Source organism: Triturus cristatus, chromosome 4_2 (genome assembly GCF_964204655.1).
Source record: "Triturus cristatus chromosome 4_2, aTriCri1.1, whole genome shotgun sequence".
Taxonomy (NCBI): Eukaryota; Metazoa; Chordata; class Amphibia; order Caudata; family Salamandridae; genus Triturus; species Triturus cristatus.
In genome coordinates this window covers 510,375,761-510,403,549 of record NC_140586.1, presented here as the reverse complement: position 1 = coordinate 510,403,549, position 27,789 = coordinate 510,375,761, and the positions used below count along the sequence as shown (strand labels likewise).

General features: G+C 41.5%; 1 protein-coding gene and 1 long non-coding RNA gene across 3 annotated transcripts in view; one reads left to right on the top strand and one right to left on the bottom strand.

Annotated features, from left to right (window-relative positions):
- LOC146834638 (uncharacterized) overlaps positions 1 to 27,789 on the top strand; it is a 135,868-nt gene that overhangs the window by 46,413 nt on the left and 61,666 nt on the right. The gene's annotated exons all lie outside the window — the stretch shown is intronic.
- LOC146834637 (vitellogenin-A2-like) overlaps positions 21,168 to 27,789 on the bottom strand; it is a 97,935-nt gene continuing 91,313 nt past the window's right edge. For both annotated transcript variants that reach the window (XM_085602106.1, XM_085602107.1), the window contains exon 35: positions 21,168 to 21,476. In XM_085602106.1, coding sequence (XP_085458232.1) covers positions 21,367 to 21,476 — 110 coding nt within the window. In that variant the 3' untranslated portion in view covers positions 21,168 to 21,366. The remainder of the gene's footprint in view (positions 21,477 to 27,789) is intronic.

The following is a 27,789-nucleotide window of genomic DNA, read 5'->3' as shown; positions in this document are numbered from 1 at the left end:
CCTCATGGTGTGCTTCCAAGCAGAAAACAGAATTTGATTTGCAATTTCAAAGCACATTTACTACTGTGGTAGAGCAAGTGATAATTACTGTTACAGCCTGACACATTTTCCTTGTAGATCACAGAGGCAGAAAAGAGCACATGTTCTAACAGCTACTTCATACCATGAGCATGTGCAATCTGGGTGAGTGACTACACTAGAGCAAAGGAAATGTGCCATGGTGACGTTGAATGTGTTTGCGTTACACAGTGCTATCTGAAACAGCACACAGAGACTGTTTTTTGTCTGGTGCAAGAGAAATGCATGAAGACTGCTGGGATGTATGTAACAGTGCATAGTTTCAGCATACCTTTGAAACATCTCTGTCAACAATTCTTCTCTGCACACAGACTCATGGTTTAATGGTAGGCACAAAACAGTATTCCTCATTGTTACCAGAACATATGGCAACTACCTGTGCCTTTGCTATTTTGAAAGGGAAATCTACCCTGTTGGTTTCAAATGTTTTAGCTTTTACCTCTCATTTGCGTTTTAGTGTTTTCTGCTGAGTGCTAACCACCACATTTGAAGAAAACAAGCTGTCCCTTTCCTGCAAGTGCATGTTTTACAGAACAACTGCAACACAAATTACATCTCAGACAACAATTCCTATATGCACACAGACTCATGCTGTGTTGGTAGGCACAAAACACAGGCTGCCCCTTTCCTGGGTCTGCAATTCGGACAGAACTAATGCTAATTTCAAATGTGTTGCCATTTTCCTCTCTTTTCTTTCAAAGTGATTTCTGATAAATCCTAACCATCACAATTAAAAAGAAGCTGTCCTTTCCTTTCAACTGCAAGTCTTACTTTTCAACAGCAACACAAATTAAATCTCTGTCAACAATTCTTCTCTGCACACAGACTCATGGTTTGATGGTAGGCACAAAACAGTATTCCTCATTGTTACCAGTACACATTAACTTATGGTGAAAACATACTCCATAATATCTTACAAGTTCAAAACAGTTAAATATCTCCCAAACCTCAAAATATAAAACATAACTTTTGAAGAAGATTCACAATTCTAATATTTATCTCAAAAATCACCACATACATCCCCTCTCAAACTCATAACTCACCTTTAAAAATAGTTAGTTGAGAAAGAAATGTGCCACTCAAACAGCAGACTATCAGAGTCAGAATATCAGAGTTTCACACCTCTCTCCTCTCTCCAGAACCAGTAAATGGCAATGTTTCCCTCTCTTTTTTCACACATATACATGTTAATTTCAAATCTCACTGCTTCCCACTTTTTTTCAAATGAAATCACACATTTCTATTGGTTGAAAACTTCAACCCCTTTCCAAATGTACCCTTCCCCCAACTTGACTTCTGCCTGCTTCCATAGCAACAGCTCATGGAACACTGCTGTGAGGAGAGAGGTCAGAAGTTCAGCAGACAATGTTTCATATCCAAAGAGCAAGAGTGCTTGACTTTTCAAACCTAACAGCAAATCCATATTAATGTTCTGTGGTAACACATTTTTCTGAACCAATACAAAACATGCTTCTAAAAATTTAAACATACAGCCTAGTTTTAACTGTAAAATGGTTTGAATCTGCCAATGAGTTCTTTTTATAAAAAAAAGTATGTGTGCCTCCATATTTCAACTGTCTTTTATTTCATATTGCCTTTCTACTGAAAGACACCTCCTGAGTGCATCCAGATCTCCTTGGAAGATGTTCACAGTGTGGATTGTAGGTCACAGCTATGTCTTCTGGAGTGAAAAGTTTGCAGAAAAAAGAGGTATGGTGAGAGACCTTGCTTTGCCAAATGTAGACATTAAATGGATTGGTCAGAGAGGGTTAAAGTGGCACCAATTAATGCCTTTGGTGAAAACCTTTCTACATCTCCCACGGCCTAACCTTTTTATTGTGCACTGTGGTGGTAATGACCTAGGCACTTTAACTGGGGTAGGTCTGGAAATGCTTATTAAGGACACCTTTGTGCAATTGATGTCGCTTTTTCCACAAACTGCCTTTGTATATTCTAACATATGCCAAAGGCAAAAGTGGAACTGGTCCAACCAATTTTGTCCACAGATTGACAAAGCAAGGAAGCACGTCAACAAATCTATTTCTGCTTTCCTCAGAGACTATGGTATGGGTTCTATATACCACAACAACTTGCGTTACAACATGCAAGACATTTATAGAGGAGATGGTGTACACTTCACTGATGAAGGCAACAGAGTCTTCCTCTTGAACTTTAGACTCTGCATCGGTACTTACTTGTAGGTACCAAAAAACACACAATGAACAGAAGGGCTCTTTTTAGAGCCACCTTATATCTAAACACTTAAATGCGATTTTTTATTCTTTTTCTTTTAAAGTTTTTTTTCGGGTGCGCGCTGGGTGCGCGCACTCGGCGATATTTAAAAAAAAAATATAAATCTTTTTTTTTGCCCTACAAGGTCCTACTGTGACCCCCTTACAATGCCTAGTGGGTCAATATCTCCCCACTCTGCCCCCTTTTCACGTTTTCCCCCTTTGTTTTTCACCCCCTCTTTATGCGAGAGACAAAATGGCGGCCGCCGCTTCCTGATTTCCACCGATTCGATTGTTTACTGACATCTAACAACCAATCAGAAGTGCGCTCGCGCACGGCAGGGTGCGCGCACAGGACTTGCTCATTGCGCGCACGCTGCACGCATATAGATATATATATTGATTTAAATGCTAATTTCTCAGGAAATACTGAACAGATTTACACCAAACCTGCAAAAGGCACTTCATGGACCTTATAGCTACCTCTCTGCCAAATTTCACATAATTCTGTTCAGCCGTTCGGACTGTAGCTGCGACTAAAGTCCCTATGGAAAAATCCATGGGGAAAACGCGTTTTGGGACCCCCCCTTTTTCTCTGCCCCCGCTTGACGAATCACCCCGAAACTTTCAGGGTAGGAGCTGAGCGGAGCGCTCCATTAGTTTTGAAACTTTTGCGAGGATTCGTCAACCGGCGCCAAAGTTATTCAAAATAGAATTTTGAGATTTCCTATGGAAACACGGTCCTAACTATAACTACCTACTGGCGACTGCCAGTAGGTACTATATATATATATATATATATATTCACTGAAAAAAACATAGGTTTCAGGCACGTTATAGCTAGGAATTAGCATTTAAAAAACCTTAGTAATTCACTGAAAAAACCATAGGTTTCAGGGGCGTTATAGTTAGCTTGAATTTTCACTCGTACAAAACCATAGAAATTCCCCCGTTATAGTTAGTTCAGCTAACTATAACTCGCGCGCCCGCAATGCACTGCTGATGACGTCACATATTACATCACTCATGACATGGTCAGTGACATCACTCATGACATCACTGATGACATCTCAAATGACATCACTGATGACATCACTGATGTCATCATCCAGTGAATGTGTATTTCTGAAAATTACATATGTTTTATATATGTATATCTCAAGGTCGATGGAAGAATAAATGGGTATATAAGTGTCTAAATGGATGATTTGTTTTTGAAAAATTGATTGTATAACTGACTGATTAAGTGTATCTTATTGAATACATGGTTTAGTGAGTAATGTTTAAATATGTAAATATCTGTATCAGTCTCTCACTTTGTGTATAAGTGGCTGCATGGGTTGGTGAGTAGCTACATGAGTGTCTATATAGGTTATTAGTTGGTTTTTGAGTATCAGTATAAGTGCCTGATGTCTGTATGGTTCGGTGGGGGGTATTACATAGTGCATAGGTGCATGAATGAGTGACTCACTGTTTGTATGTGTTGAAGACAGCATGTGTGCAGGACTGTATGGGTGGATGAGTGTGTGCATGGGTGTGTTAGTGAGTGAATGACTGTCTAAATAGTGTCTCTATGAGTAACTACATATGTTTTAAACTAGTATATGTGACTATTGGTGTATATAAGTGAGTATATGTGAGAGTGAGAGATTGAAAGAGTTACTGTATGAATAAGTATGTGTTTCTATAAGTGATTGTTTAAAAGACTAAGTATGTGTAAGTTTCTGTACAAGCAAGTGTGGTGGTGTGTGTCTAACTGTATATGCAGGTAAACAGATGTTTGATTCTTTATTAGCATGAGTGACTATGTGTGTGAGTAACTTTATGGATGAGTGGCGTTGTGTAACAGGATGTATAGGTGTATGAGTACATATGATGAGTGAGTACATGTATGAGTGAGTGTATAGGACTGTTGGTGAATGAGTGGATGTGGATGTGGATCTTATAATTACTGAGTAGGTTGTTGTAACTGGTATTGGTATGTCCATTGTTTTGAAATTTTTAATTTCTATTTTTGAATGTGTGTATCAAAGGTTATATTAGGGGGAGAGGAGGTCTGCCACTCTATCACAAGGATGATGTCATCAGTGATGTCATGAGTGATGTCATGAGTGATGTCACTGACCATGTCATGAGTGATGTAATATGTGACGTCATCAGCAGTGCATTGCGGGCGCTCGAGTTATAGTTAGCTGAACTAACTATAACGGGGGAATTTCTATGGTTTTGTATGAGTGAAAAGTCCAGCTAACTATAACGCCCCTGAAACCTATGGTTTTTTCAGTGAATTTCTAAGGTTTTTTAAATGCTAATTCCTAGCTATAACGTGCCTGAAACCTATGTTTTTTTCAGTGAATTTCAAAGGTTTTTTAAATGCTAATTTCTAGCTATGCCTACAGAGATAGGACATGTGAAGAAAGAAGGAAAAACGCACAGAAAGAAAAAAAAGAAATGCAGAAAGAAGCAACAGAAGTCATCAAAGACGAAGAAAAGTGCAGGAAGAAGTATAACGTGCAGAAAGAACAAAAAGAAGAGCAGAAACAAGCCTTGTTGCACAATCATCCTGTACCCTCAACTTATTCAGACGGATACTGGTGGTAACTGAGTCTGACTAACCAGTCCTAGAGCCAGTGCTATGTTAAAAGACCCTCAGAATACAGTGAAAACACCACAATACACTAGGGCACACTATGCGTTGGGGTCCCCCTGTGATTAACATGACCTCCTCTGTAAGCCCCTCGTATATAATAGGGCAGGGGATTAAAACTACCTCTTAAAACGCACCACAGGGCGTGTTCGAACATGTCACCTCATGCCCCGTCCCCTCCCTTCCCCACTGTGTAAACACGCCCTGTAGCCGTTTTAAGTTGGGAGATTAAGTCCCCTTGAATCCTGAGGGTCCCTAGGGTCCAACTAGACCACTAGGTACGTCCAGTAAGCGCCACAGAGCTGCGTTGCAGAGAGGTATAAAAAGTGGCACGGCCTGCACCACCTCTCTGCAACGCAGAGCAGTGGTGCTTACTGGAAGCACCTGGTGGGCTAGTTGGACCCCAGGATCCCTCAGGATTGGAAGGGAATTATTTCCCCAACTTAAAAATGTGCCACAGGGCGTGTTTGCACACGTCACCTCAGGCCCCGTCCCCTCCCTTCACCACTGTGTAAACACGCCCTGTGGCCGTTCTGAGTTGAGAGATTAAGTCCCCTTGAATCCTAAGGGTCCCTAGGGTCAAACTAGCCCACTAGGTACCTCCAGTAAGCGCCACAGAGCTGCGTTGCATGGAGGTGTAAAAAGGGGCATGGCCTCAGAACACCTGTCTGCAACGCAGCTCCCTGGCGCATACTGGAGATACCTGTTGGGCTAGTTGGCCCTCAGGGACCCTCAGTATTGAACGGAATTAATTCCTCAACTTACAACTGGCCAGGGGGCGCGTTTGCAGAGTGCTGCAAGGAGGGGGCGTGGCCTCCGGCGTGATGCCGGTCTTTTATTTATTTATTTTTTTAGAAGGAGGGCTGTGTGGCCCCCTTTCTTTTTCTAATTTATTAGCCCTGGGGACCCCATCCCCCAGGGCCTGCACCCTAATTTTTTTTATTGAAAAAAATTAATTTGGCCCTCCCAAGGCCTTAATCGGTTTTTTCAGTGAATTTCTAAGGTTTTTTAAATGCTAATTCCTAGCTATAACGTGCCTGAAACCTATGTTTTTTTCAGTGAATTTCAAAGGTTTTTTAAATGCTAATTTCTAGCTATGCCTACAGAGATAGGACATGTGAAGAAAGAAGGAAAAACGCACAGAAAGAAAAAAAAGAAATGCAGAAAGAAGCAACAGAAGTCATCAAAGACGAAGAAAAGTGCAGGAAGAAGTATAACGTGCAGAAAGAACAAAAAGAAGAGCAGAAACAAGCCTTGTTGCACAATCATCCTGTACCCTCAACTTATTCAGACGGATACTGGTGGTAACTGAGTCTGACTAACCAGTCCTAGAGCCAGTGCTATGTTAAAAGACCCTCAGAATACAGTGAAAACACCACAATACACTAGGGCACACTATGCGTTGGGGTCCCCCTGTGATTAACATGACCTCCTCTGTAAGCCCCTAGTATATAATAGGGCAGGGGATTAAAACTACCTCTTAAAACGCACCACAGGGCGTGTTCGAACATGTCACCTCATGCCCCGTCCCCTCCCTTCCCCACTGTGTAAACACGCCCTGTAGCCGTTTTAAGTTGGGAGATTAAGTCCCCTTGAATCCTGAGGGTCCCTAGGGTCCAACTAGACCACTAGGTACGTCCAGTAAGCGCCACAGAGCTGCGTTGCAGAGAGGTATAAAAAGTGGCACGGCCTGCACCACCTCTCTGCAACGCAGAGCAGTGGTGCTTACTGGAAGCACCTGGTGGGCTAGTTGGACCCCAGGATCCCTCAGGATTGGAAGGGAATTATTTCCCCAACTTAAAAATGTGCCACAGGGCGTGTTTGCACACGTCACCTCAGGCCCCGTCCCCTCCCTTCACCACTGTGTAAACACGCCCTGTGGCCGTTCTGAGTTGAGAGATTAAGTCCCCTTGAATCCTAAGGGTCCCTAGGGTCAAACTAGCCCACTAGGTACCTCCAGTAAGCGCCACAGAGCTGCGTTGCATGGAGGTGTAAAAAGGGGCATGGCCTCAGAACACCTGTCTGCAACGCAGCTCCCTGGCGCATACTGGAGATACCTGTTGGGCTAGTTGGCCCTCAGGGACCCTCAGTATTGAACGGAATTAATTCCTCAACTTACAACTGGCCAGGGGGCGCGTTTGCAGAGTGCTGCAAGGAGGGGGCGTGGCCTCCGGCGTGATGCCGGTCTTTTATTTATTTATTTTTTTAGAAGGAGGGCTGTGTGGCCCCCTTTCTTTTTCTAATTTATTAGCCCTGGGGACCCCATCCCCCAGGGCCTGCACCCTAATTTTTTTTATTGAAAAAAATTAATTTGGCCCTCCCAAGGCCTTAATCGGACCCCCAACCCCTGGGTCATGGCCTATTTTTTGTTTTTTATTCTTTAGGAGGGGGGCTGTGCTGCCCCCCTCCTCAGGCCACTTATGGCCCCGGGGCCGGCCTTTGATTTTTATTATTTTAAAAAAATATATATTTATAGAAACACCTAGGACATGCTGGACAAACCGTATGTACCTATCACCATGACGATTTGCGTGATATTCATTAAAAAAAGGCGACTATGCATACAATTAATCCACGTAGAATGTATTCACACCGCTAGTGAAGCTCCGACATGTCTGACACCCTACCGTGCCTAATCCCGGCGCACCCGCTGGTGGGTACTCTCCAAGTAGACACCCTTGTTGTTTATTTATACAAATATGGGTAGCTATTGACGGGCACATTTAATACACATGCACACCAAGCCATTCAAAGGGGATTCGACAAAAATTTGACCAAACTATGCAAGAAACCCCCTCACGGTTAATAAAACACACATCCACCGCCGGATGTGTAATACTTTTTATTTTACTCTCTGGAAAGGAGACAAACCTCACTTGAGAGTCACAGCGTGCTCCTGGCTGAGCCCAATGCTGTGTTACACCCACCAGTGCCCGCCGAGTGCCACACACCTCTGTGTTGTATTCCACCAGCTAGTGCGTATGCTATGACACTCTCTAGCCCATGTGCACTGTAACACCACCCCGTGAATATGTCATGCCACACTTGCCTTCGCACGGGTTATATTGCCCCATCTAACGTGCCTTCCTCGATGCCTATGTTAAAAGCACAGCGCTATGCCATACATATTATAATCTGGGATCCATATCTTTGTCACAGTGCATATGCAATGTTACACTACCCAGCACATATTTTATATTACAACTTTAAAGACTACTTAGGTTACACAACACTGCCCTGTGCATATTACACTCCAAGGCGCATATCATATAGCAAGCGCTAGTGCCTGTGCTATCTCACGCTCTCCAATGAATCTGTCATTGCGCTCAATGTATTGCATATTATATTTCAAGGCCCGGTTCATCTTATATCACACTTTTTGGTGCATAGTTTATACCATATACTATATCTAGTTTCATTTTCAATCGTGCTCTCAGGACCATGTTCTATATAACACTGCGTCCACCTACCCTATTCACGGGCATTAGATTTTGCGATGGGGGGTGGAGGGTCAGGGGATGTTTCTTCCAAGTGAGCCTGGAGTCACAGTCCCAAACGTCCTCTTCTTCCTGAATGAAAGTGAGATTATGCTGCATACTTGTTCATATTTTAAGTAGTTCGCACAGACACACATTTTAAAAACAATAAAGTTCCTAATAGCCACCTTCTATGAACAGTTAGCTTGCTGCCCCATCCACCTCCTCCCTATCCTCTGTTGTCTGAATCCATGGACTAGCCTCCTCCCTCCTGCCATGCATGGTCTGATGAGCTGCCACTGCCCTCCATTTAGCATGATGTACCAGTCCACTCCTCCTGCCCTCCATTGCCCAATTCTATGGCCCATCATTGACCTCCTGCTTAGCCTCTGTGCTTAGCTTGCTGCCCCCATTCCCCTTCCCCCTGCCCTCCGATGTCTTTGTGCATGCCCCTGCTCCATCCTTTTTGACTACCATGTTCCATGGACCTGCCACTCCTATCTACTCTGAGTGTTCTGTTGAGCTCCCCTCCCACCTGCCTAGCATTGTCAGATGACTGTAACCTGTCCCTGCCACCTCCACCCTGCCTGTCCACATGCCATGCCCCTATCCCCTTCCTCCTGTCCTCCATTGTCCATTTTACTGCCACACCCTTCTGCCTTCCCTGGTCTGTTGTGCTGCAACTGCTCCTCCTGCCTGCCCAGCGCAGTCTGTTGTGAGGCCCCTTCCCCTGAACTCTCTTGTCTGTGCCCAGGTCCTGACCCTCCTTTCTATCCTCCATGGTCCTTTGTGCATGCCCCTGCACCCTCCTTCTTGCCCATCATAGCCATTGTGCTGCCACTTACCCTCCCGCTTGCCATGCATGGTCGTCTGTGCTGCCATGGCCCCTCCCACCTTCCCTGTGTGGTCAGCTAGCTGCTCCTGACCCCCTCCCACCTTCCCTCCATGGTCTGTGTGTATGCCATCATAGTCTCACTGTTGCTCTCCATGGTGTGTCTTGTTTCTAGTGCCCATCCTGCCTGACCTCCATGGTCATCTTGCTGCTCCTGCCCTGCCCCCTTGCCCCCAGCCCTCTGTTTCCATGTGCAGACCCCTATTCCCTCCCTCCTGGCTTGTCGATTCCATTGTAATGCCCCTGATCCGTCCCTCCTGCCCTTTATGGTCTGTTATGCTGCTGCTTTCTCTCCTGTCTGTCCATTATGGTCAGCTAGCTACCATTGCCTCTTTCCCCTCTGTTGTCTGTTGTCCATGTGCATGGTCCTGTCCCCTCTTTATTGCTTTCTATGGATTGTTGTGCTGCACTCCCGTCCCGCATGCCCTGTGTGGTGTATTGTGCTGCTGCAAACCCTGATGCCTGCCCTGTAGGGTCAGTTTGGTGCACCTCTCAATGTCCCTCCTGTCCTCTGTTATCCAAGTCCATGTCCCTACCCCAATTCCTCCTGCCTACCATGATCCAATGTACCATACTTGCGAACATTTTGAACTTGGTAAGAGGGAGATTTTGAAATAAAACTCGGGTATTGATTTTCCCCTTTGAGTTACATTGAAAAAGAGAAGATTGTAGACAGGAAACAGATCAAGTAAAGCCCATTTGAGCTTAACCACATTGGACGTTTCCTGGCTGAAACGGGTCTGTTGGCATGTATGGTTGTATGACCGCTGCCTCTTCCTTCTGCCCACAATGGTCTATTATATTGCCACAGCCTCTCTTGCCAGTCCTGTATTGTTGGTTTGTTGCCCCTGCCCCCCTTTCCACTGCCCTCCATAGTCTGTTGTGCTGCCACTGCCCTTCCTGCCTGCCCGGTGTGGTCAAATTGTTGCCTCTGCACTCTCCTACCTTCCTTCAATTTTCAGAGTCCGTGCCCCTGGCCTCTGCCTCTCAACAGTATCCCAATGAACAACTAGATTGCTAACATTCTATATTTATTACAAAAGTGTGGAACGCCTGACGTCATCTTGATGTAATCAAAACTGTAATGCCTAGAGCATTTCCTTTAGAAATTACATATATGAGAGGGTCTTATTTGCATCAAAATTATGGTTAGTGCTCTAAAAAACTAAAATGAGGACATATTTTCTGAGTTTTCAAATAGCGACAAAGAACTTTTAAATTATTTGTAATCTTAGTTTTTTTATCCAGTTGACCACTTGATTAAATGTTGCATCCAAGGGGAGAGGGTGTGGTGTTACTTCCAGAGCTGCAGACTTTGCAAATGGGGAACCAGGTTGGAGTTTCTGCTTCAGCTCAACATTCTGTGATTCTGGTCAAAACAGTTAAGCTCCCCATGTCTACAACCAAAATGAATTTGATCTTGTGTGATGTAACCGATGCTCATGTAAAGCACTCCAATACCTGACAAGTCTGCACTATATAAAACTGCAAATACACAACAAATAAGGGTTTTGCACACTTCTGTCATTGGGCTACATTTGGGCTACATCTGGGTGATATTTGGGCTACATTTGGGCTCTTTTGTCTCTGGTGGCCATTTTAGGAGATTTATTTGTTATGAAGTTTCCTAATTTCCTCATTTACTGCAGTCTCCTCAGTAGGAAATGCTTTCAGTTTTTTACTTTGATTCCATCAAGAAGGTATTCAGATATGTCACACATTTGCCATAAAATCTGAATGTTAGCACTCTAGTTGCTCATTAGATCACTGTAGTAAAGCTACTGCTCACAACGGAAGTCTGCTGCTAGTATTAGAAGTGCATGTTTCAGTCTGCATATCAGAATTTTTTAATGAAATAGAAGAGGATTTGAGAAGTCACTCAAAATGTGCCCTAATTTTTCTTTCTTCAGCACTAATCATCATTTCTATGGCAAAATGAACCCCCTCATTGTGTTCCTTTTTACATTAAATGTTTTAAGTGTTACCAGTTTATTCCAATCAAGATGGCTTCAGGTGTGCCATACTTTTGTCATAAGTAAGACAGTAAGCGCTCTAGTTGTTCTTAAGAACACTCTGGGACATTCTGTCATTGGGCTATACTTCTGGGTGATATTTGGGCTACATTTGGGCTCTTTTGTCTCTGGGGGCCATCTTGGGAGATTTATTTGTTATGAAGTTTCCTAATTTCCTCATTTACTACAGTCTCCTCAGTAGGAAATACTTTCAGTTTTTTACTTTGATTCCATCAAGAAGACATTCAGATGTGTCACACATTTTCCATAAATTCTGAATGTTAGCACTCTAGTTGCTCATTAGATCACTGTAGTAAAGCTACTGCTCACCAGGCAAGTCTGCTGCTGGTATTCAAAGTGCATGTTTCAGTCTGCATGTCAGAATTTTTTTATGAAATAAAAGAGGAGTTCAGAAGTCAAAATGTGCCCTAGTTTTTCTTTCTGCAGCACTAATCATAATTTATATGGCAAAATGAACCCCCTCATTTTGTTCCTTTGTAAATTAAATGTTTTAAGTGTTACCACTTTATTCCAATCAAGATGGCTTCAGGTGTGCCATACTTTTGTCATAAGTAAGACTGTTAGCGCTCTAGTTGTTCTTTGGAGCACTCTGGGAAGCTGCAGTAGAACACAAAGGAATCAACTGACAGTCTCTGCCCTTGTTGGATGTACATGTTTTACTGAGAATGTCAGACTTCATTCTTACATGACTGAGAAAGATAATGTGAATTTACAGAAAATATGCTCTCAGTTTAGCTTATAGATCACCTTCCAAACCTCTGTGGGAAAAGCATGAGAAAATAGTTTTCTCTCAAACATGGTTCATGATATCACAGCAGAAGGCTTTTTCACATGGTAAAATCACCTTAGAAGACACCACAATTCCTAAAATGAGTATGGTACCATCACCAAATGATTTATAATGTAACTAAAGTCTTAAAACCTTCTATTAACTGCAATGCTTTTTAATGAGGTGCTATCATGTATATTGGTCCCAAGATGGCTGCCAACACTTCTTGGATGAAGTACTGACAGCCAATCAGATCTCACGATGAGATGTGTCATTAGGCTCCGCCCAGATATATATGTGATTTTACTTTTGATTTTCTCAGGAACTACTGAACAGATTGACACCATATATGCAAAAGGCCCATCCCTGAGCTGAGGACTACCTCTCTGCCAAATTTCAAGTAATTCTGTTCAGCCGTTCGGGCTGTACCTCGGACTAAAGGTCCCTATGGAAAATTGCATGGGAAAAATGCGTTTTGGGACCCCCCTTTTTTCTCAGCCCCCGCTTGACGAATCCCCCCGAGACTTTCAGGGTAGGAGCGGAGCGGAGCGCCCCACCTATTTTGAAAATTTCGCGAGGATTCGTCAACCGGCGCCAAAGTTATTCCAAATAGAATGTTGCGGATTTCCTATGGAAACACGGTCCTAACTATAACTATCTACTGGCGACCGCCAGTAGATAATATATATATATATATATATATATATATATATATATATATATCTTGAACCAACGCCTGTACCCAAATGAAGAAAAGGCACGACACCTCCGGGATCTTTTGAAAGGCTTTAATGATAGTATCTTGCGTGGTGCTGGCAGTCCATGAAACGATTGGCATACGTATTTCAGCCTTCATTGGCTTTCATCAGTGCCGGATTTCACGGGTTCCACGCTCCTTCAGGGGGTCAGACAGGGTACAGGTGATGTGAATTCCGTCCCTGGTTAAATGCTGTTACGCCCCTCCTCCAATGAACGGTATACTGTCCTTACGCAGTCTCTGTCCTGAGCAGATGCATGCTGGTAGTTGTGGTCCAGTTGGGGGTCTATACTGTGATAGACACACTCCAAACATCCAGTGATGTCCCAACTGTATGGACACGGGCCACATGCCAGCTCGGGTGCCCTGAAGAGTGTTTAAAAGCCTTTCGTGGATTCCTTTACTCAGGCATTACGTATTGCCTCCTCTCTCCCCTTGATATATATATTCCTCTGTGTTCGTCGAGTTATTCACGAGCGACTCTATCGCCGGTGGTGCATGTTTACAGCACGCTGTGTATTATAAAGTATTTTGGCAGCATGGAATACTATTTAATAGCCACACATAGAGACTACTTCTACTGGAGTGTCAGTTTCGTTACCTCAATTTTACCATAGTATTAAAACCAATCAACTAGTATCCATATATAATCAAACCAGCAATACTGCTTTGATTATATATGGATAATAATTGAATAGTTTTAATACTATGATAAAACTGAGTAACAAAAGTACTATATTATGGTTTATAAGAGAAAAGCCCACTTGGGTGAAACGATACAGTGTGTATCCATGTAGAATACCTAAGATTTTAAATGATTACGGTGGCCAATACAGTAGCAATCTGTTAATACCAGTGTGAAAACTATTATACAATGACGGAAATAGTTTTATGTAAAACTATGAATTTTTATTGAATCTTGTACTGAAGGTCACAGTGAGAAGATGATTGATATTGCCAGGGGCAGTCTTTTTATTATTTTTTATTAGGTTTACATAACCCCACTGGGGCGGAACTATTAAATGTGTTCAAATGAGGCCCGAATTTGAATTTATATAGTATAAAAAATGAATATTGTGAATAACAAAAGTGGAATGCTATTTTGTTACATGCACACTTTTGAACGATTGCTAGTAAAGCCAAAGAAATCCATGCATGGAAGGCCACTCTAAGATGGCACTAATTTGCAGTATTAAACTATGTGAAATTTTTTTCTTAGTCACAGAAAAAAGAGTAAAAAAAAAGAAAAGGGGGCAGCGTCAAAACATCATTAAAAAACTAGTTCAGCGGGAGTCATACTGGATCTGTGAATCAGGACAAAAAACAAAATAATGAAGCATGGTCTACTGCGCTTCATTTCTAATCGGCCCCCGGGTGGGCCATGTCCTGGGGCATATCCGAATATGTAGGAGGGTGTGCATGGGCTACCCCTCCTAAGATCCCTAAAGCCCCTGGGACCCCAAAGGAAATGTTTTTATTAATGTGGGGAGAACCGTGTGCCACCCCACAGCCCCAGGGATTGCCACCTCCCTGAGGCAAAAGATAATAGAAATGTGGGGTGCCATGGGCCATGCAGCCCCTGCAGCCCAGAGGACTGCCACCTCCCTCGGGCAAAATGTAATATTAATGCTGGGGAGGGTCAGTCTCCCCTACAGCCCTGGGGCCTGCCTCCTTCCCTGGGCAACTGGTAAAAATGAAAGTTGGGGCCACATGGCCCCCACATCCCTGGCAACCACAACCTCCCCTGGGCTGTCATCTGCAAAGGAAGGAGGCCACGCAGTCCCCTTCCTGGAGCCATAGATGTTCCTGGGACTGCCACCCCCTAGGGCTGGCTCCTGCTACCTCCCAATGTGCCCACCCTCAGGCAGTAGCTGTTTGCTATGGCTTGGCAGGAGCTTAACTGCTCCAACTAAGCCATAGCAAACGCTGCTCCGCTTTCAGCAAGCAAGGGCATCAAATATGCTCTTGCTTGCTGAAAGTGGACAGAGGGAGCTGCATGTTCAGCAGCTCCCTCTGTCCAAAAGCAATGCCGGCTCCTGTAGGATGCGGGGAGCCTCCAGGGACCATGGTGTCCTTCAGCTCCAACGCAGTCCCAAATGTGAAAAACTGGGTGCCCTGGGTGGGACCAGGATAGCCAGTACTGTGGGCAGGCCCCAGGGGATGGGGTCCCGATGGCCAAAATGGTCCAGGGAGGGCTGTGCCATGTTTTAAAATAAGACATTGAAAAAAGATAAAGGGCAGGCCACGCGGCCCCCTTCCTTTATTAAAATAATTATTTGTAAAAAAGAAAAGGCTGGGCCCCGGGGGATGGGGTCTCTTGGGCTGTAATCGGCCTGGGCGATTGGGTCCCCAGGGTCCAATTTGGCCCAGGGAAGGAGGGCCACGCGCCCCCATCCCTTAATAAAGGTTTAAGAAGTTGTGGGACCGGTAAGTCACCGAAGGCCCTGCCCCTTTTCTTACCACTCTGCAAATGCACCTCTCAGCACACTGCTGGAAGATGCCCCCTTGGCTGCAGGGGGTCCTTTGGGAACAACAACCCCTCCTATTACCTCGAGGAAGCTCCACACAACGGGATTGCTGCAAGGTCTTCGTAGGCCACGCCCCCTTTCTTCACCACTCTGCAAACATGCCTCCTGGCACACTGCTGGTTGGAGAATGAAGCCCCCTTGGATGCTGAGGCTCCTAGGGCAACAACAAGCCCTCCTGTTACCTACAGTAAGAGATACTTGTATTTGCTTGATTGCTGAGAGGACTTTACAAGCCATGCCCTCTTTCTCAAGCACTCTGCAAATGCACCTCCTGGCGCAATGCTGGTTGGGGGATAAAGTCCCCTTGGCTCTAGAGTGTACTTAGGGGCCAGCAAGGCCTCCTGTTACCTCCAGTAACTCCCACACAATGGATTGCTCTGAGGTCTTTGGAGGCCACACCCCCTCTGCCGACCACTCTCCAAATGCGCCTCCTGGCATGCTGCTGGTTGGGGGATTAGGTCCTCTTGGATGTTGAAGGTTCTTGGGATTCAGAAGCCCTCCTGTTACGTCCAGTAAGTCCAACACCACAGGATTCCTGAAAGCTGTCTGGAGGCCCCCCCTTTCTCCATCACTCTGCAAACACGACTACTAATTATAAAACCTTAGAAATTCACTGAAAAATCCAAAGGTTTCAGGGCAATATAGTTAGGAAGTAGATTTTCTAAAAACGTGGCGATTCACTGAAAAAAAGGACGTTATAGTTAGTCTCAGATTTCATTCATGCAAAACCAGTGAAATTCAGCAGTCACCTGAACTATAACATCACTCATGACACCACTGATGATGCCACTGATGATGCTACTGATGACATCACTCATGGCATCACTCATGACATCATCCACTGCACCACTCACACAACCATTTATACCCCATACAGCCTCTCATATGCCCACTCCTACACAACTACTCACATACCCATTCACATACCCATACCAGTACTAACACCCCCCTCACTCCTCTGTAGTGGCACTTACACACCCACTCCCTCACTTGTACAGCCACTCACATAACCATTCACTCACTCAAACAACCAGTCACCCATGCATACAGCCACTCACATATCCATACATTCACCCATACAGCTACTCAAAGACGCTCACTTATTTGCCTACACAGTCACTCACATTCCACTCACTCATCCATGCAGCCTCTCAACACAGCCACTCACCCATACAAGCACCACCACACTCACTCACACAACCACTTCCATACCCATTCACACATACATACATACAAGTACTCACATATCCACTCAGTCACCCATACAGCCATTCACACAGACAGTTATTCTCCATTACAGCTACTCACATTCATACTACTTAACCAAACACCCACTCAAACAGCCACTCTTTCACTCATGCAGCCACTTACACACAGTCACTCACTCACACAGACATTCAGACACACACTCTCACCCATGCAGTCACTACATACCCACGTACCCACCAATAGAACCACTCACACCACCACTCACTCACCCATTAAGCCACTGACACACCCACTCACTCACTAACTCTCTCACTCACTCACTCACTTACCATTATCGTCACTCACACAGCATCTCACTCACCCAGACAGCTACTCACACACACCCTTATACACCCATACGGGCACTTACACACCCATAAACACAAGGATACATAGTCACACAGCTACTCAGCTAATATATCTTAGAAGTAGTATTACTCAATAGTAGTGCACCTAGTATACTAATTTAGCTTTTGTAGTAGGTTATTTATGTTTAACATCCATTAAGTCTTAAAAACACTTACACTCACTTGATGATGTCACCATTGTTGTCATTTGGTATGTGTTCAGTGATGTCACTGACCATGTCATGAGTGATATAATATGTGAGGTCATAAGCAGTGCATTGCGGGGACATAAGTTATAGCTCAGGTAACTATAACTGCTAAATTTCACTGGTTTTGTACAAGTGAAATCTGAGCCTAACTATAACGTCACTGTAACCTTTGTTTTTTTTAGTGAAAAAAAAAATTATATATATATATATATATATAAATATATATATATATACAGTATACAGTCAAGATATGAACAGCATTGTTTCTGAATCAGGCGGGCAGACAGGTCTGACTAAAACCCTATTATTAGCTGGTATATTTGAATGCTCCTAAATAATACCATGATTGTATGTATATGGAACGGTTTAGATTTGTGCATTGTTTATATATCCTCAGGAGATGAAGTTTCACAGCACTGAACTCTCTCAATCACCTTAGCAACCAAACTGTCTGAACACTCCCAGCGGACCAAATTAAAGTCTGCCTTTATCATTGGAGAGTAATTAATGCAACCTTTGAGCTACTGAGAACTGGACTCACATTCATTGTGCGATTTGACAACGGCTTCAGATAAATGTTGGTCGATGCTCTGTGACTTGTTTTGCATGTATTTTTGCTAAACATTGCAACTTAATGAAAGGCTTTATTAATGCTAAATTATGTTAACGAAAAGGTTACAAAAATAGGCTGTTACATTTTTGAAGTTCAATATTGGAGTAAACAAACACAAAGACAACAGCTCTACATTTAGCTGCCTTTCAAGGTTGTTTCTCCCTCATATTCCTAATACATTTTTTCGACAACTTGAATCACCAATTAATAGTTTTATATGGTGTATAATAAGGCTAGAAGAGCATTTAGATTTATCACCCTGCATATTGTGAGGGGTGGATTAGCCTTACCAGACTTTCAGCTATGTCATTAGGCTATAATGGTACGGCAGATTTCAAATTATTGTACAGAAGTAAACAATAAGTTTGACATGATGTTTCATATAGGGTTAGGTCAGAATTTTAGGAAACCCTTATGGCTAGCTTTGATCCAAACTATCACAAAATGGTCTGTTTTAAGACTATAACTTGTACTATAGATGTATGGAATCAGTGGGTTAGGTCATTTGCAATTAAATCAGTATTTTATCTGTTGTCATCCTCTTCTCCATAGCATTTTTCTGATTAGATTATAAAGAACTGGGCTGAATTACGACTTGTAATTATGGGACAATTATTTTGTAAGGGGACACTGTGGTCATTTACAGAAATGCAGGACATGTATCATATTTGAAAAGAAAAGTTTTTAAAATATTTGCAGGTTTGGGATTACTTAATGAAGTTTTGGTCTACTCTTCAACTGGAACCAAACAAATTGCTAACTCTATTGTATTCCGATCAATATAATGTCAAGATTGGAGATTTTTATAAAATCTTTACAGAATATGGAAGATATGATTTGGAGAATACTCTCCTGAAATTGGCCGGTATGCTAGGTCTGGCTGTTAACTGTATAGATATCACAAATGCATTGAAAATGGGCACCAAAACGTTTAGATCAGGTGTCTCCAACTAGTTGACCGTGAGCTACCTTTTTCTTGCAGACCGCTTCAGAGTAGCTTCCAGCCTTGTGTTCATTTTTGAATAAGCACAGGATCCCATTGAAGGCTGTCTTTATATTACATCATTCTCATCAGGCCACAGTTAGCAGGGCATGATACTGAGCAGTGCTCAGTCAGATTTATGACCAAGGCTCGGACACAGTTGTGAAGAACTGAAGAACTGAAGCACTGAGGTAGTTCAATCTTAAAATAAAGACTTTGTCAAATCAATATTTGAATGTGAAAATATAGTGATGTTTCTGAATTCTTTTAAATGAGAGAAAATTAAAATGCAAAGTTACATTAATGAATAAGTTAACTCTTCGTTTTAATTTTCTCCCATTTCAAAGTTTCATATTTACAAACAGCTGGCCTCTTGCTCCCAGTGGCAAATAGACTGTGCCATATTCATAACTGCAAAATACAATCATTTGCTTTTAAATGGGAGAAATTTAAAGTGAAACATATTTCTACGAAAGATTAATTCACCCAATGTTATTCTCCACTTTTAATTAAGCCAATTACATCTTAGAGTTTTATGAAGCATGTTTCATCACTTTAAATTTCTACCATGAAACAAATGCCAGTATTTTTCTCTTATTGTTATGGCTCTGTCTCTACTGGCCACTGGACGCAAGTTGCCTGCTGTTTGTAAATGTGACACTTTGAAATTGCAGAAAATTGAAATTATGAGTTTTATGGAATTCATATGAACATAAAGTTAACTCTTCAGTTTAATTTTCTTTACCCCAGCTAGATTAGTACAAGTGTTAAGAATTGGAGGGTAAATAAACGCGCATAGTTTGGAGAATGTTTAATACTGGAAATGTCAAGCCCTTTGATCAGTTTAAAAGGATTTCAGATATCTGGAAACTGAGACATTTTGATATACCCAGATATGACTTTTGGTTCTGCAGCTGGATATATGGATATATGGATATATGGAAACAGGATACAAGGGCCCTTACATATTTTGAGAAATTAATATAGTTCAAGGAAGGGCACATGGATTTAACATCTAATCTGTCTGAGCTGTTTTGTTGAAGGACATATGGTTTGTGCATACGACCTCTCTACAAAGAGGACAGGAAAAAGAGCTCAAATCGGAGATGACAGATGGTCAGTGGCCAATACATTGGCAAGATGTATAATGGGCAGAAAACCCAAAAGATGCTGCCACCGCTGTACTGGTGAGGAAACACTTCTTTGCATCTTTTCGAGCTGCCACAAATTGGACAGATATTGGAAAGAGGTATTGGATGTAATAGACAGGGCATACATAATTGCCCTCCTTAGAGAGCCCCTAGTGATGTTGTAGCAAAGGCTAATGGATAAGATGTACCCATTCCACTAAAAGATAGGATGACAGCTTGCAGTGGCCCTCCCAACAGAGTGACAGGCAATAATAGGTAGGAGGATGGAGGAAATGGTGGCAACAGATAGGGATTGGCTACTAAAATGTTGTCTCCTATTACTCATGGGGAACTCAACACTGGGGCGAGTACACATTTGCATTTGCAATGATTTATTTTGTATGTCTAGACGGACTGAGTTAGGTCAACTGACAGATTAGAGTAGACAACAGGCCAGCTATGTCCATGGCACACACTTCCTCCTGATGAAAGCCCAGAACACCTACGGTTTCTTTTCTAGCCGGTGCTAAAACAAGGTAATGCAAATTAGCCTGTAGGGCCATAATACCCCTGCATCACACCACATACATCCATGATTAAGAAGGGATACCTGGGTGTTTTGAAGTATTTTTATCCTTTTGAAGATCCCGCTGGGCATATATGACAAAGTGCTCACTGGAATATGGTTGAGCCCATCCTGGTTTTTAGGACCAGGATGCAACCCAATGTTAAAGCATGCCACAACTAGAGTAGGTGAGGGTCATAAAATAAAAAAAAACAGAGCGTTTTTGGTTTATATGTGTCAATTATCAGATGCTTTGTTGTGACCTACATTCTGAGTCTTTAGGCAATAGGTTTATAGGATACCTTGATGTGCATTTGTGGGCCAAACATAACAACAACTTAATGTTACCAGCCTCTTTAACCTGCCCATAGCCTCACCCTGCATAGAGACCCATGCAGGATCACCAGTGGACTAGTTTCACAAGGCGCTGGTACAGTCACTCTCCAGTAGGAAAGAGATGTGGTTGTTCTGGTTGAGACTCCATGATGCTGGGTCCTCCATTCCATGGATGTGGCTATGAAGGAGTAGGTCAATGCCATCCATGCCCAGCACAACACTTAGCGTAGGGATGAAGGGAGACTCAGTTGAGGGAGTGTAATAATCAGTTGTGCCTGTGACTAAGTTTCACCACTTTACAAAATATTTTGACATCAACGAAAACGTTTTGAATGCAAAGTTTTATTAGCAGTTTATGCATTTACAAAAGTGTGCAGTGATATTTTTATAGTTTATAACAAACTACATTTGAAAAATTGATCACTGCAGTTTGATTAAGTATTTGGTAGTAGACATCTAATTTAGCATGTCACTTAATACTATAGGTCAATCACTAATGTTTTCATATGTGAAGTTGTGCCACACTCAACACAGCTGACTTGCACAGGAGCAAGATGTATGGGCATCGACTGTGTCAACTAAATCTTCAGACTTATCCATCTTAATCTGTCCATTAGCCAGGTCCAGGGTAGAGTCTGCAAGAAAGAAACAGCTGTTATCAGCAGGGTAAATGGATTCACATAAATTAAATAGCATGAGTACTTCAGTTATCCGAGTACACAGTCTATAACAACTTTCTCAATATTGTGAATATTTCATGTTAAGTATCTACAGTCACAGTTACCAAAAAATGCAGGATCTGGTGCCCTTTCTGGTATTGTCCATGTATCCCACCTCTTCTATGTTATGCAATGTTTTTAAAGCAGACCGTGTAGATTCATGCGGCATACTGGCGCTCAAGCCAGCTCATCAAGCAGACATAAGCTTTCTCTCAACAGCAGGAAGACTATACCTAGCCACAAAACAACAAGATGTGTGGTGTTTTACGAACTTGAGGTGGCTATCTTCTATTCTTACACCCCAGGATAGATCATACCATGCTTTTGCGGTAGATCCAAAAAGGTGCACCTCCAACAGCTAGATTCTTTTTATGTTGACATAATTAACACTGCAATATTCCATGCTCTCAAGGTTCCTTTTGGTGCACGAAATCTTACATTTTCTGTGATGTAACATTGAACCTTCCTATCTTCCGATAAATTCACCATTGGTTAATGAATAGGCCATTAAGGAATATAATGTTTATCACTGGCAGCCAGTGAAGCCTCGCCAGAGCTGGATGAGAAATGGCCTCTCTTGATTTGCTCAGACTATGAGCGGCTTCATTCTCCAACCTTTAGAGGCTAGAAATCGTGGTTTCTTAGCCTTGGTGCACACTGCTAGTATTGTCCAATTAATTGAACCAAAGCCAGAAACACTTGGAAGCGATGTTGAAAGGGAAAATAGATGCAACTGTCTTTAAATAGAAGAACTCTTCCTGGAATACCTCCGGGCAGTGCTTAATTTGTGTCAGTGGTTGTAGGGGGTGGGCACAGGCACTCATTTTTTTGCGCGGCCCTATTTTTCATTAATTCAAATTTGTGCCTTGGCAAGGGAGAAATAAGAGGGAGCGAACGATAAAAAAACGATAGCAATGGAAGATAACGGGGATGAAATAATAAATCCTAATCTGCAAACGTGAGATAAAGGGACTGGAAGTTTATAGAACTACTGTGAGTTAGCGCAGTCAATAACCACTTAAACTGAGCAGCAAAGCCTAAATTCAAAACACAGAGCTGTCCTACAGAGAGTACATTTGCCTATAGCCATTTAGTGAACAGCACTAAGTGTAAAACTTGCATACTAAAATGTTGAATACAGAAACATTGAGTTACAAAAATATTTTGGTCAAAATATTAATGGTCTAAATATTGAGAAGGTAAGTGCATATGGGTTTAAGTATACATTTTTTATTCTTAACTCAACATCTATCTGCTGTGTATATATATATATATATATATATATATATATTGTCAATTGTCAAGGTATATATATATATATATATATATATGTATATATTCACTCCCCAAATTCTCCTTATACTGAGAAAATACTCGGACTCCAAAGTCGAATGCAAAGAAGATTTAATCACAAGTGCAGAACGACGTGTTTCGCCATTACGGCTTGTTCACGCTCAAACTCGTAATACACTACTCCATGTTTAAAGTACATAAATTAAAAGATGGACTAAACACACCGAAGTGGGGAAGATGTTTGTCAAATTGGCGGCCATATTGTAACAGTAAAATACCGATACACAATAAGAAAATTAATTCAGCCTGTACATTGTATATGAATGTGGAGTATAAAGCAACTCGTCATTTGTTTATGATAATGCGCAGGATATCGTATAACACTTTTAAACAAAAATCGATAAACCTGAAATGTACTAAACAAATCATTGACATTATAGCCCAAGTGGGCCGAAATTCATAGATAATGCAAACTCCAAATCAGTACATAGGTTATAATACACCATAAAGTCACCAGGCTGTGCATGCTCAGGGTATAATAAAGTTTTCAAAATGTCAATGTTTTTTCAAATCGGCAACGTACGAGATAGCTAATGTTCGTAGTCTCGTGTGAATATCAAAAGACTAATGGAATCCATTAATCACAAACATCATCAAGCATCTTGCCCAAGTGGGCTTAGGTATATAAACACACCCAAAAAGCACAATTCAGGATGTAATGTTTCTTATCTGTGGCTGCAAATGTACTGACAGAATTCCAAGAGTGATGTGCAATTCATACGTGTATATGAATATATAATTTTTATTCTCACTGAGGTTGCTAATTTTGGGGTATACACAATGTTGATGTATCATGGTAACCGATAACCTCATCGGATACCAGATACAGGCACTGTTGATGGCTATTGCAAGCAGAATAGAACCTGTTTAGAGGTGTGCTTTTTGGGTGTGTTTATATACCTAAGCCCACTTGGGCAAGATGCTTGATGATGTTTGTGATTAATGGATTCCATTAGTCTTTTGATATTCACACGAGACTACGAACATTAGCTATCTCGTACGTTGCCGATTTGAAAAAACATTGACATTTTGAAAACTTTATTATACCCTGAGCATGCACAGCCTGGTGACTTTATGGTGTATTATAACCTATGTACTGATTTGGAGTTTGCATTATCTATGAATTTCGGCCCACTTGGGCTATAATGTCAATGATTTGTTTAGTACATTTCAGGTTTATCGATTTTTGTTTAAAAGTGTTATACGATATCCTGCGCATTATCATAAACAAATGACGAGTTGCTTTATACTCCACATTCATATACAATGTACAGGCTGAATTAATTTTCTTATTGTGTATCGGTATTTTACTGTTACAATATGGCCGCCAATTTGACAAACATCTTCCCCACTTCGGTGTGTTTAGTCCATCTTTTAATTTATGTACTTTAAACATGGAGTAGTGTATTACGAGTTTGAGCGTGAACAAGCCGTAATGGCGAAACGCGTCGTTCTGCACTTGTGATTAAATCTTCTTTGCATTCGACTTTGGAGTCCGAGTATTTTCTCAGTATAAGGAGAATTTGGGGTGTGAATTAATTACGGAACACCGGTTTCCGGACTCGGACCGCCGCTGACAGACCGTAACTCGTTGGACCGGTACTTGTGGATGTTATATATGTATATATATATATATATGTATGTATGTGTATATATATATATATATATATATATATATATATATATATATATATATATATATATAACATTCTTTTCCCAATAACTTTGGCGTCGGTTGACGAATCTTCACAAAATTTTCAAAACTCGTGGGGTGCTCCGGTCAGCTCCTATCTTAAAAGTTTCGGGGTGATTTGGCAAGCGGGGGCCGAGAAATAAGGGGGGTCCCAAAACGTGTTTTCTCCATGTTAATTCCCATAGGAAGATCCCTTTTTGTTAAATGGTGTAAATCCGTTCAGTAGTTCATGAGAAATTAGAAAAAGAAAAAGTTTCAATATCTGGGCGGAGCCTAATGACACATCTCATCGTGAGATCTGATTGGCTGTCGGCATTTCATCCTGGAATTCCTGGCAGCCATCTTGGGACCAATATACATGATAGTACCCCATTGAAACGCATTGTAGTGAAGATTTTGAGGGTTACCAAAAGGTGATAACAGACTTTAGTTACATTAGAATTCATTTGTTGATGGTACCATACTAATTTCAGGAATTGTGTTTTCTAAGGTGATTTTACCCTGTGAAAAACCTTCTGCTGGGATATCATGTTTGGGAGAAAACTGAAGCTAAAATGAGAGCATATTTTCTGTAATTTCACATTATCTTTCTCAGTCATGTGAGAATGAAGTCTGTTATTCTCAGTAAATCATGTACATCCAACAAGGGCATAGACTGTCAGTTGATTCCTTTGTGTTCTACTGCAGCTTCCCAGAGAAAGAACAACTAGAGCGCTAACAGCCTTACGTATGACAAAATTATGGCACACCTGAAGCCATCTTGATTGGAATAAACTGGTAACTCTTAAAACATTTAATTTAAAACAAAATGAGGGGGTTCATTTTGTCATTGGAATTATGGTTAGTGCTGTAGAGAGAAAAATTAGGACATGTTTTAAGAGAGATCTCAAATATCTTCCTGTTATATTTCAACGGGAGCAGCCTGTCAGTTGATGCCTTTGTGTTCTACTGCAGCTTCCCAGAGTGTTCTAAAGAACAACTAGAGTGCTAACAGCCTTACTTGTGATAAAAGTATGGCACACCTGAAGCCATCTTGAGTGGAAAAAACTGGTAACACTTAAAACATTTAACTTAAAAAGGAAAAAAATGATGGGGTTCATTTTGTCATAGAAATTATGGTTAGTGCTGTAGATAGAAAAATTAGGACATGTTTTAAGTGTGATCTCAAATATCTTCCTGTTATATTTCAACAGGAGCAGCCTGTCAGTTGATGCCTTTGTGTTCTACTGTAGCTTCCCAGAGTGTTCTAAAGAACAACTACAGTGCTAACAGTCTTACTTATGACAAAATGATGGCACACCTGAAGCCATCTTGATTGGAATAAACTGGTAATTCTTAAAACATTCAATTTAAAAAGGAACAAAATGAGGGGGTTCATTTTGTCATAGAAATTATGGTTAGTGCTGTAGAAAGAAAAATTAGGACATGTTTTAAGTGAGATCTCAAATATCCTCCTGTTATATTTCAACAGGAGCAGCCTGTCAGTTGATGCCTTTGTGTTCTAATGCAGCTTCCCAGAGTGTCCTAAAGAACAACTAGAGCGCTAACAGCCTTACTTATGAAAAAAGTATGGCTCACCTGAAGCCATCTTGATTGGAATAAACTGGTAACACTTAAAACATTTAATTTAAAAAGGAACAAAATGATGGGGTTCATTTTTTCATAGAAATTATGGTTAGTGCTGTAGAAAGAAAAATTAGGACATGTTTCAAGTGTGATCTCAAATGTCTTCATGTTATATTTCAACAGGAGCAGCCTGTCAATTGATGCCTTTGTGTTCTACTGCAGCTTCCCAGAGTGTTCTAAAGAACAACTGGAGCACTAACAGTCTTACTTATGACAACATTATGGCACACCTGAAGCCATCTTGATTGGAATAAACTGGTAACTCTTAATACATTTAATTTAAAAAGGAACAAAATGAGGGGGTTCATTTTGTCATAGAAATTATGGTTAGTGCTGCAGAAAGAAAAATTAGGACATGTTTCAAGTGTGATCTCAAATATCTTCCTGTTATATTTCAACAGGATCAGCCTGTCAGTTGATGTCTTTGTGTTCTTCAGCAGCTTCCCAGAGTGTTCTAAAGAACAACTAGAAAGCTAACAGTCTTACTTATGACAACATTATGACACACCTGAAGCCATCTTGATTGGAATAGACTGGTAATACTTAAAACATTTAATTTAAAAAGGATCAACATGAGGGGGTTCATTTTGCCATAGAAATTATGGTTAGTGCTGCAGAAACAAAATTTAGGGCATGTTTTAAGTGAGATCTGAAATCCTCTTCCATTTCATTAGAAATTTCTGACATGCAGACTGAAACAATCACTTTCAATACCAGCAGTAGACTTCCAGTTAACTCCCTGGTGAGCAGTAGCTTTACTACAGTGATCTAATGAACAACTAGAGTGCTAACATTCTGAATTTCTGGCAAATGTGTGACACATCTGACTGCCTTCTTAATGGAATCAAAGTAAAAAACTGAAAGCATTTCCTTCTGAGGAGACTGCAGTAAATGAGGAAATACGAAACTTCATAACAAATAAGTCTCCCAAGATGGCCACCAGAGAAATAAAGAGCCCAAATGTAGCACAAATATCACCCAGATGTAGCCCACATATAGCCCAATGACAGAAGTGTGCAAAACACTTTTTATTGTTAGTTTTTCTGCAGTTTTATATAGTGCAGACTGGTCATTTATTGGAGCGTTACATCTTACTTGGACCCCTTATTGCATATTTTGCACGAAGTACATGAGATTGATCTTGCGAAACATTGAACTTTACGATTCTGTTAACCTGAAGTTGCTCTGAACCAGGCTTTGAAACACCTGTTTTTACCTACTGGTTTTAATTAATTCTCACTGTATTGTATAAGGAAAGAGGATTTACTGTTTTTATGTACACTTTTATGATCTATGTTTCTAAATCAGATCGAATAAAGTTTAATGAATTCTATGGCAGGACGGAGGCGAGGATTATGCATATCTTTCCTCACTTTATTTGCATAGCAGTTCAAAGAAAACGTAATACAACAATCATTAAACAAAAGACTACACAACCCATGAACGATTAGGGGGGTAGTCTCCAAGGCAACTATAGTCCAATCATATCACAGTCCATCGTATATAATATCGTGACGTCCCTTCTGCTTCCTCTTTCTTCACCGCTCGTCAGTTAAC